The 11,489-nt window shown below is 40.7% G+C and overlaps 1 protein-coding gene across 2 annotated transcripts in view; it reads right to left on the bottom strand.

Moving 5' to 3' along the window:
* Positions 1-726: 726 nt before the first annotated feature.
* lhfpl2a (LHFPL tetraspan subfamily member 2a) overlaps positions 727-11,489 on the bottom strand; it is a 65,483-nt gene continuing 54,720 nt past the window's right edge. For both annotated transcript variants that reach the window (XM_057819336.1, XM_057819337.1), the window contains 2 exons: positions 10,047-10,725; positions 727-1,353 (listed from right to left, as the gene is read on the bottom strand). In XM_057819336.1, the coding sequence (XP_057675319.1) occupies positions 1,097-1,353; positions 10,047-10,446 (657 nt within the window). In that variant the 5' untranslated portion in view covers positions 10,447-10,725 and the 3' untranslated portion in view covers positions 727-1,096. The remainder of the gene's footprint in view (positions 1,354-10,046; positions 10,726-11,489) is intronic.

Genomic DNA, 11,489 nt, shown 5'->3' with positions numbered 1-11,489 from the left:
AATGATGTGCCTGGTGCCAAATTGACTGGCAAAGATGTGGAAGAACATAAAAATGTTCAGTTAAAGAGTTGGCTTTAGTGTCGAAGGCTGAAAAAGACGTAAAAAATGAGCCGACCTAAGCATAGCTTTAGCTTTTTTATCGACGCGACTGACAATGACATTCTACTGTTTCAACAAGCTATCCTTTACCATCAGCCCTGTCTTTCTTATATATCCTCTGGTTGTCCTACGTCTCTTACCGTTCTTGGGGGTAATTTAGTTAGCTTTGTGTAGCGATCGCAAATGCGACTCAGTGACAGCCAACAAACACTTTTAATTTTTTCATTGATAATGTTAATGTTGATAATGTTAGCTCCATTGGTAGGTGCACTAGCGACTGTTTTACACTAGATGGCGGCATTTCCCTTTCTGATAAATGACTATTAACACAAGAGGTTTGGGAGCCCCACGCAAAATCAATGATCATATTCTCATAAAGACAATATGAAATAACCAGAGTTGGGTAGTAACGCGTTACATAAAAATAAATACATTTACTCCGTTACATTGACTTGAGTAACATTTTCAGACAAATGTACTTCTAACAGTAGTATTACAAAGCAATACTTTTTACTTTTACTTATGACCAAGAAACACTACTCTTACTCCGCTACTTTGGGATACACAAGTCTTTACATTTTTCTTTATTCTACATATTAATTTTCTTTTTTAACAGACGCCAACAGCGGAGCTACCAGTTTCATCAATGAGTTGTCGCAACAATTATCACATGATACCACTCAGACTCAAGCTTGCCGTTTTTGATCATGCCAGCCTGTTCAATCACTTGGTGTCTTTAAAGCACCATAAAAATGAAGTATTTGACTACATGACTCAAAAAATGAGGTCATCAGGGCAGTGAGTCAAACCCGCAACCTCTGGGTTGGGGAATGACCGACTCCACTACTAAGCACACACACCTAAAAAAAAAAACTAAACAGGCAATAGTTGCTTGTTCCACCATTTTTATTGGTTCGGAGTGGCGTAACCCCCTTGAAATGAAAGACTCGCGTGACGCAAAAAGTTATTTACAGGTATTTACAGTCTTTAGCGGTGTTCAGAGAAGGCAGATGAGGCTCTTCCCTTCCTCGATCTCCTCCTGCACCTTGTCGCTTGACGTGGCGATCTCGGCCTGCGCCGAGAAGACTGCGCACAGGAAGGTGAGCGCCGTGCCGCCGGCGGCCGTGTAGAAGGCCCAACCCATGGAGCACAGGCCGGCGCGGTACGGCGCAGCCTCCGCGCCGCAGTACAGGCGGGCCTTGTCCGAGCCCCAGCCGGCCGGGTACAGCATCAAGCCCAAAATCAGGAATAAACCTGAGGGAGAAAAAAATGAAAATGACGCAATTGCAAAATCAACACTGAAGTGAATATCCAGCATTTTAGTACAGGTAGTCCCTGGGTTACGACGGACCCCACATAGCGATTTTGACTTTACGATGCCCAAGTCTCATCGTTTTTTTCTTTTAAATGTTGACTTTTGTTTTGTGATGCATGCTATTATTTTGGCGCAGGAACCGAGTGCAGTACAGACCCGCCCACCACACACACAGAGCAGTCGCATGACAGAGGTGACAGCATGCGCACACATTTGTTGCTTGTGAAGCATCCAGAGGCGACGGCTATATAACCCCTTTTGTACTGTTTATTGTGCATTTTCAATTATGGTCGATTACTTGGGGCTAGTTTATGCGAATGTTTTTTATGTTGTGCGGACGCTAACTAATACATGCTAATCGTTTGTTATTGCTTTATCAGCAGCTACTTCTAAACACAAATTTGAATTGCTGTTATTGAAGATTAAACTGATTTTACTTTAGATTCATTCTGAAAGTGTTGATGTCATGAGCAGCTGAATAAAGTCAGCAAACCACACGGACGTCTGACATCGTTATTTCGGAGCTTAGCTCGCTGTCTTGTTAGGGTTTAGCTCCAATGTCTTGGCGAGGACAGTACAATGACATAATACATGTGGATAGTTATTTTTTTAATTTAGAAGGTGTTTTGAGGTATTTAAAGGGTTAATTCCGACTTACGTGGAAATCCAGGTTACATAGCCAGCGCAGGAACAGAACTTGTTCGTAGACCGGGGATATGAATGAGTTCCGTTCCTGTGCTGGCGAAGTACGTCGGAATTAACCCTTTAAAAATTCAAAATAATTATCCAAAAAAGTCCAAAAGTATTGTATTTTGTTTAATGGTGGAAGATACACTGCCCGTTGGGTCTGGCTGGACTGTCGCCTTGTATGACTAAGCAGCAGACTCAGACGGTTCACACGGATAAAGAATAGCTGCACTCTGGTTTGGCCCACGTAAGTTGTTTCAGCTAATTTATGTTTGTGTATGCATTTGTAATTAAGTTTAGAGCTGCAGTTTGTGGCGTTACGTATGAGCGATTTGCTATGAGAATTGTAAATACGTTAGCATTTGTAGCATTAAAGATAGCTCACTTTTGTGAGGCAAATTAGGCTACAAATTAATTTACATATTGATCAGACTAGATGGACGTTTGAACACCAATCGTTTTGTTTCGGTTGTTTTATTTTTACAATTCGTGTCGTTTTGAACAGACTGGTACGTGTGTCCTATAGCTTTACAAACTGTCAAAAGTGAAGGAAGGAAAAAGCTTCAAAAAGCACAATGGCTTTGTTTGCTGTCTGTCAAGCTGAACAACTTCGCGTTTAGTGAGATGTCATGTTAATAAAGTAAAAATAAGATACTGTGAGGTACAATTAGATAGTGTTTGTGTGGAAAACAAACAAACAAACAAAAAAAATGACTGGAGACGGAAAGGCGGACAAGACTCCAGCGTATTTAAGTCAAAATTGCGTAAGTCCAGTACATCGTAACCTGGGAACTTCCTGTATTTTATAATTTTTTTATAAGATTGATGTAAATTTTTCAAGAAAATTGTCGCACTGGTTTGGCCCACATAAGGCTGTAAGTTGTTTCAGCTAATACAGTATACAGTGCTGGCCAAAAGTATTGGCACCCCTGCAATTCAGTCAGATAATGCTCAATTTCTCCCAGAAAATGACTGCAATTACAAATGCTTTGGTAGTAATATCTTCATTTATTTTGCTTGCAATGAAAAACCAAAACAGAAAATGAAAAATAATGAAATCATTATCATTTTACACAAAACTCCAAAAAATGGGCCAGACAAAAGTATTGGCACCCTCAGCCTAATACTTTGTAGCACAACCTTTAGACAAAATAACTGTGAAAAAACTCTTCCGGTATCCATTAATGAGTTTCTTACAATGCTCTGCTGGAATTTTAGACCATTCTTCTTTGGCCAACTGCTCCAGGTCTCTGAGATTTGAAGGGTGCCTTCTCCAAACTGCCATTTTCCGATCTGTCCACAGGTGTTCTATGGGATTCAGGTCTGGACTCATTGCTGGCCACTTCAGAAGTCTCCAGTGCTTTCTCTCAAACCATTTTCTAGTGTGTTTTGGGTCATTGTCCTGCTAGAAGACCCATGACCTCTGAGGGAGACCCAGCCTTCTTACACTGGGCCCTACATTATGCTACAAAATTTGTTGGTAGTCTTCAGACTTCATAATGCCATGCACACGGTCAAGCAGTCCAGTGCTAGAGGCAGCAAAGCAACCCCAAAACATCAGGGAACCTCCGCCATGTTTGACTGTGGGGATTGTGTTCTTTTCTTTGAAGACCTTGTTTTTTTTTTTTTGCTGTAAACTCTATGTTGATGCCTTTTCCCAAAAAGCTCTACTTTTGTCTCATCTGACTAGAGAACCTTCTTCCAAAACGTTTTTGGCTTTCTCAGGTAAGTTTTGGCAAACTCCAGCCTGGCATTTTTATGTCTCTGGGTCCGAAGTGGGGTTCTCCTGGGATCATATCATGGAGTCCCTTTTTATTCAGACACCGACGGATAGTACGGGTTGACGCTGTTGTATCCCCGGACAGCTTGAACTTTGTTTGGATGTCAGTCAAGGTTCTTTTTCCAGCATCCGCAAAATCTTTCGTTGAACTCTCTCGTCAATTTTTCTTTTCCGTCCATCCAGGGAGGTTAGCCACAGTGCCATGGGCTTTACACTCATTGATGACACTGCGCACAGTAGAAACAGGAACGTTCAAGTCTTTGGAGATGGACTTGTAGCCTTGATATGGCCCATGCATCCTCACAATTTTGCTTCCTCTGACAGTTCTTTGTTCTTCTTTCTTTTCTCCATGCTCAATGTGGTACTAGTGACGGGATCTGTCGTTCACTTGAGTAAACGAATCCATTCCGGTTCGTTCAGTAAAACGATTCGTTCAAACGAATCGTTCAACGAATCGTTCGCCCCCCTCATCTCCCTCCCCACCCAAATGAATCGTTCGGTTAGTGAACGGGAAGTGACGCTGCCGAACGAATCACCAAAGACCGCTTCGCAGTATAACTGAACGGGAAGTGACACTGCTTGGTCCCTCCCTCTCTTGCACATTGACCACTCGTCGTAGTTTCAGAAATGAGTGACAGGCGATATCATTCTGCTCTCAGAGACAGCCTCGTCTCCCTCCCGCTGCTGCAAAAGCGAGGGAGAACTTCCGCGTCGTCTGTCCTAGTTCTATGGGCTCAAAGTCATGGCTCGTGCTTGCATTTCGAATTAGGACACGGTTAAACATTTTCCTTTTGAGGGGGAAGTCGGGGTTTGGGGTCGGGGGCGCACGGACTTTCTTTAGCATGATCTTGCTCACATACACAATGCTGCTGCTAACAGCCAACGCGGCATGCCTGCTGTCACGAAAATAAAAATAAATCGAAAGTTTAATTTCTAATTATGGAGCGGCCAACACATCATATTAACCTCTCGCTCTGTTGTATTTTTGTTTTTTATTATTAAGATGATCGTTTTGAATTTTTGCACTGGTATTAATAAATAAAATAATCCGGTCAGCTCCCCTGTCGTCCCCGCATCTCAGATCGTCAAATGCTGACGAGAAATAATTGTTTGCTTTATGATTTCGCCTTTCTACTCTCATTAGTCTGTTAAGAAAAATGTAGACATATTGCGACATCTCCCGTGTCCGCGCGCTTTGTTTTTGGGGCGCTTGAGTAGCACATGATGGACGGATTGACATAATTTGTCAAACCAACCGACACCCTCTGACACGAAAAAAAACAAAAAAAAACACTCGGAAAAAATTGACATGTATATACAGTTTCATTGCAAATCAGTATTATGGTGATCATACTAAATATTATTTTTTTTCTGTGCACATGAGGTACATATCGCTGCCATGAAGCCTCCATATAGTGACAGTTCTCTGCCCGCTTCACTGCCGTCACGCGACCGCAGCTCAGGTTTTGCTTGCCTCGCAGCTACGCGTGTTTTAAATTACTGTAAATTTGATAGTATATCGTCATAGGCACAGTCCCGAGTCTGTTGAGAAAAGTAGAACACTAAACCATGCTCGCTAGATTTGTGTGGTGTTTTTGTCTTTTTGAGCAGCATTTGATAGGCTCCACGTTAACAAATATGTGACAAAGTCGTTTCCTTTCATTTTATGACTCGTTCACCGCATAGTCATTACTGGAAAGTCAAGTTAGCAGCAAGCTAGGTCAGGAACCGGAGGACCGAATCACTGAACGGGAAGTGACAAAACTCAGTCTTTCCCCCCTGCCTGCACGCTGGCTGCTTATTGGCCACACGTGGAAATGAGTGACATACGCCATGATTCTGTTTCCGCTCCCTCCCCTGCCCGCGATGAGGCTGGCGTCTGATTGGTCGTGTGCGATGTCAGAAGACGCTGCCGCTTGCTCAACGCCCTCCCACGCAGCGAACAAGCGCCACCAACTTCATAGAACGAATCAGTGCAGATGGTGATTAGTTCGGTCTCGTTCACCCAAACAATTCGTTCAAAAAGAACGAATCGTTCGCGACCGATACAACACTATGTGGTACACACAAGGACACAGGACAGAGGTTGAGTCAACTTCAACCCATTTTAACTGACTGCACGTGTGATTTAGTTATTGCCACCATCTGTTATGTGCCACAGGTAAGTAACAGGGGCTGTTAATTACACAAATTAGCGAGGCATCACATGATTTTTCCAAGGGTGCCAATACTTTGGTCCGGCCCATTTTGGGAGTTTTGTGTAAAGTGATAATGATTTAATTTTTTTTCCCATTCTCTTTTTTTTCATTGCAAGCAAAATCAATCAAGATATTACCACCAAAGCATTTGTAATTGCAAACATTTTCAGGGAGAAACTGAGCATTATACTTTTGGCTAGCACTGTACAGTATGTTTGTGTATGCATTTGTAATTAAGTTTACAGGTACAGTTCGCGGAGTTAAGTGTGAGCGATTTGCTATGGGAATTGTAAATACGTTAGCTACATTTGTAGCATTTAAGCTAGCAGACTTTTGTTAGGCAAATTACGCTAATTAAATCTAGTAAATTTACATATTTATCAGACTAGAAAGACGTTTGAACACCAATTGTTTTGTGCAAACTGTTTTATTGTTAAAGTAGCTGTTGCTTTGAACATAAGAGTAGATATGCGTGTAAGTACCGTATTGGCCCGAATATAAGACGGCCCTGATTATAAGACGACCTCCTCTTTTTCAAGACTCAAGTTTGAAAAAAGACTTTTTGAACACCAAATTAATTTTTATACAGAAAATAATTACAGTACATCCAAAACAAATGATTATAACAATATATTTGAGAGAAAAAGCATGTTATTATGCCTCATTCAAATCTTAATAACTGAACATTTAAATATGTAAACTAAAGTGCAATCACATTCGTAAATGAATGGCTTCTGTTTTTTGAAATGTAAATAAACTAATTTATTGTGATAAAACAACAAAATTGCAATAAATGCATTAACCATCAAAGTGAAGCCTAACTGTAACTGTAGTCTTGAAACAAATCTGTATAAGGAAAAACATTGCTATAAAACAGGGGTGTCCAAACTTTTTGCAAAGGGGGCCAGATTTGGTGTGGTAAAAATGTGTGGGGCCGACCTTGGCTGACGTCCTTTACGTAGAACTATATCTTTAAGCACATTTTAGCAAGCCATTCTGTGTGTCACATTTGCTTTATTATTTTTTTGAATTAATAATTTTAACCCTCTCGCAACTAGCCTTTGTGGCGTTCTCTTTCGACTCTCAGGCTCTAGCAAAATACCGCTGCTGTGAAATTAAACTAGCTTCAAGTTGCTTCAATTTCTCACTGCATATCTTCCCTGTGAATCTTGTCGAACATGTCAGCGTGTCTTGTTTGGCAATATCACCTCACATAGAACTCTTTAAAAACAGCGACTGTGTCTTTGCAAATGAGGCAAACACAGTTGTTGCGTATTTTAGTGAAGAAATAGTCCAATTTCCACCTATCCTTGAAGCATCGGACATCGCAGTCAGCTTTCTTTTTTTGTTGTTGATTGTCCCCATTTTAGAAAATTGAAAGTAAAGCATAACATGGGGTAATGTTGTTTAGAGTGCTGCTGCCTTTTAGTGGGTAAATGAGGAGCATCATTTAGTATGTAAGCTACTTCATATGCTGGTAGCAGTACTGCTGACCAATTTATTAAGTCTATGTGCGGGCCAGACGTTACTGATTTTATTACAGATGCTGCGGGCCGGATCAAATTTGACCGCATTTGGCCCCCGGGCCGGACTTTGGACATGTCTGCTATAAAATAATGCAAACTGGTTAAACTTGAGAGTAACTGAGATCTGTCATGACAGAACATCGCTTTAATGATATCTGGCGCCATCTAGCGTCGTGAATGGGTATAATGTCTAGACCGCGAATATAAGACGACCCCCACTTTTCAGTCTTATTTCAATGCAAAAAACACCGTCTTATATTCTGGCCAATATGGTAAAAGCGGACGAGATTCCCGCGTCGTTAAGTCGAAATCGCGCAAGTCAATTTAGCCGTAACTTGGGGACTAGCTGTTTTCTATTTTTAATAAGAATAATGTACAGTATATTTTTCAAGAAAATTTTCACATTTTATTCAAGATTAAAGTTCTATTTCAAAGTTTTTTTTTTTTAACAATAATTATTTACTATTATTATTTTGATATTTTTTTCCTCAAACAGTAGGTCATGTTAAAAAAATTCCGGGAGGTCAGAGGATCTGAGTGTAAATAGATTGGACGTCTATTGTGGTCAACGGAACTGAAACATGATCGGTCTTCCCAGTTCAAATGACTTTTTTTTTTTTTTTTTTTTTTTAAAACAGTGTATGAAAAATGTGCCATTGTGTGTCTTTGTTTCTCTTTTGTGTGGAAGGCGTGGCGTTTCGTGCCAGAAGGAAATGAAAAGTAGGTCATAAATTTTTTCCACATGTTGTTGCTTCGCATCCGACGCTTGCTCTGATGGATGGAATGGGATAGGATGGCTTTCATGGGCCACAGCTACATTGAATGTGTTGTAATTAGGGCTGCAGCTATCGATTATTTTAGTAGTCGATTAAACGATGACCTACTTAGTTCGAATAATCGAGTAATCGGATAAGAAACATAAACATTTTAAATACCTGAGCTGAGCCTCAACCGGGATAAAAAAATAAATAAATGAGGATCTACATAAGTACAACAAAAGAACAATTGGCTAACTTACATAGCAGAAGTCCGCTTGCTTAAATGCTATAAAATAGAGATGCACGATAATATCGGTCACCGATAATTATCGGCCGATAATGGCAATTATGACGTCACACAGATAATCCAGATGAAACGAAATTCAACCGATAATGCAATCCGATAATTATATACTTGATGTAGCCTCCAAATGTGCGCAATAGAGATGCACGATAATATCGGTCACCGATAATTATCGGCCGATAATGGCAATTATGACGTCACACAGATAATCCAGATGAAACGAAATTCAACCGATAATGCCAATCCGATAATTATACACTTAATTTAGCCTCCAAATGTGCGCAATCAACAGTTTTGTCCAATTTTGCTAGTTTTAAGGAGGTGTTTTTGCAGTGTAGTAATGTGATATATGTTAGGAATGGCTTACTTTTAAAGGCATTTTTGTGCAACTTGGGTGTTTACTCTTGAAGTAATTGTTGCCAAAATCTTACCATTACACAATGTCATTGCCATTGTTTAGATGTTGGAATTTATTACTTGTTCACATTTGATGTGGAAAAAAATAGCACTAAATTACATTTTTGCACAGTAACATTTGATCTTTGTATACTTTAAAATTTTACATACATATTTGAATAGAATTATCGGCGTGACATTATCGGTTATCGGGTGGAAGGGGCAGGAAATTATCGGTTATCGATATCGGTTGAAAAATGTATTATCGTGCATCACTAGTGCGCAATCAACAGTTTTGTCCAATTCTACTAGTTTTAAAAAGGTGTTGTTTGCAGTGTAGTAATGTGATATATGTTAGGAATGGCTTACTTTTAAAGGCATTTTTCTGCAACTTGGGTGTTAACTCCTTGAGTAATTGTTGCCAAAAGCTTACCATTACACAATGTCATTGCCATTGTTTAGTTGTTAGAATTTACTACTTGTTCACATTTGATGTGGAAAAAAGATAGCACTACATTACATTTTTGCACAGTAACGTTTATCTTTGTATACTTTAAAATTTTACATCCATATTTGAATAGAATTATCGGCGTGACATTATCGGTTATCGGGTGGAAGGGGCAGGTAATTATCGGTTATCGATATCGGTTGAAAAATGTATTATTGTGCATCACTACTATAAAATGCTGATATCGTACTTTTGCTTTTGTTTTATGTGCTTTGAATCTCATGCTCTGTGCAATGACAATGAAGTCTTTCTATTCTTTTCTATTCCTAAATGAATACTAATTAAATAAAAATAAGACTACATAAATACTAATTTAAATCATATCAAATAAATCTAAAAAAATAACTAACATCCAATCAAAACAAAATCAAAACTCTACAAGATATCCAATCCATTTGAAGTGTGTTCAATTGGATCGGACATCCATCGCCGTCAACTTCGGGCGACCAACGAACGATTTTGGCGGGGCTCTCACCGGCGATGCCTTGCAGCAGCCCGCAGACGTTGAAGATGCTTTTCTTCATGATGCTCTGGAAGCAAATGGTGAAGACTGAAACGAAGGCCACGGCGCACAGCAGCAGGATGCCGGCCGCCAGGAAGATGCAGGTGGCCTGCCAGAAGCCGCTGGCGATCTCCCCGAAGTGCACGGCGTAGGGTCCGCACAGGACGCCACGCTGGAGGTGCGGCAGCTTGACGCAACGGCCGTAGATGCCCAGCGTGGGCCGGTAGGCCTCGCCGTGTCGGTGGTGCTCGGGCACACGCGGGAAGCCCACCAGCCAGTCGCTGCTCATGAAAGCGATGAGCTCGCCGAACGCTGCCACGATGCTCAGCAGTGTCCACAGCATGGAGCGGCAAGTCACGATCACGTGGCACATGGTTCTCTTCTCGAGTCCTCCTGGAAGTCCTTCAACTCCTCCTTTAGGTCCGCGCTTCAGTCCTTCTTTCCGCTCTTCGTGACACTCATTCGTTCATTCTTTCACTCGCTCCCCGTTTTAGTCCTTTTAATCTGTCGCCAGATTTTCCAGGCTCACCGATCTCAAGAACGCCGTCGGATTCGCTGACCCTCTTCCTGGAAGTTTGGCAGCGGTTTGCGACTCTACATCGTCTTGATGAGATCTTTCCCCCGCCTGGTAGCCGCCTCGCGTGGGACACACCTGCCAGATCATAAAACAAATATAGGTGAATCACTTTTTATTGCACGCTAATTGACCTACTTCAATCATTATTCAACACCTCTGTGAAGTTGCCCACCATGTCAATCGTTTATGCTTATTTGTGCTGTAAAAACTTGCGTTTTTGAGAGTTTTAATATTCTTTTATAGGTCAATCTGAGGTCAACCAGCCCCTAATTTTGATTTTAAAAAATGGGTAAAAATAGTGTCAATCGTTTGTGCTGTAAAAATTGTTGTTTGTGCTGCATCAAGACACAATGGCTGAAGGTAGTGATACTACACCTGAGCTTTTACCACCCTCAAAAAAGACCAAGTCGCTAGTATGGGAGTACTTTGGCTACCGAAAAGAAACAGACAGCCGGGACTTAGAGGAGGAAGGACAGTAGGGCTGCAGCTATCGATTATTTTAGTAGTCGATTAATCGACGAGCTAGTTAGTTCGAATAATCGAGTAATCGGATAAGGAACATGAAAAATTGAAATACCTGAGCTGAGCCTCAAACGGTATTAAAAAAAAAAAGATCTATGTACAACAAAAGAACAAATGGCTAACTTACATAGCAAAAGTCCGCTAGCTTAAATGCTATAAAATGCTAACTTTTTTTTTTTACAATGCTCTTAACAAATGGTTCAGACATATATCCCCACAAAAAACGTCTAAATATGACTATAAACTAATTAATGAATGCATTAAAAAAAACATTAGCTCAAACAAAACTTCGCTTATGTTGGTCTTAACAGGGAGCA

Source organism: Corythoichthys intestinalis, chromosome 17 (assembly GCF_030265065.1).
Source record: "Corythoichthys intestinalis isolate RoL2023-P3 chromosome 17, ASM3026506v1, whole genome shotgun sequence".
In the NCBI taxonomy this organism is placed as follows: Eukaryota; Metazoa; Chordata; class Actinopteri; order Syngnathiformes; family Syngnathidae; genus Corythoichthys; species Corythoichthys intestinalis.
Note: the sequence above shows the minus strand (reverse complement) of the source record. Positions and strands in the feature narration are given on the sequence as shown.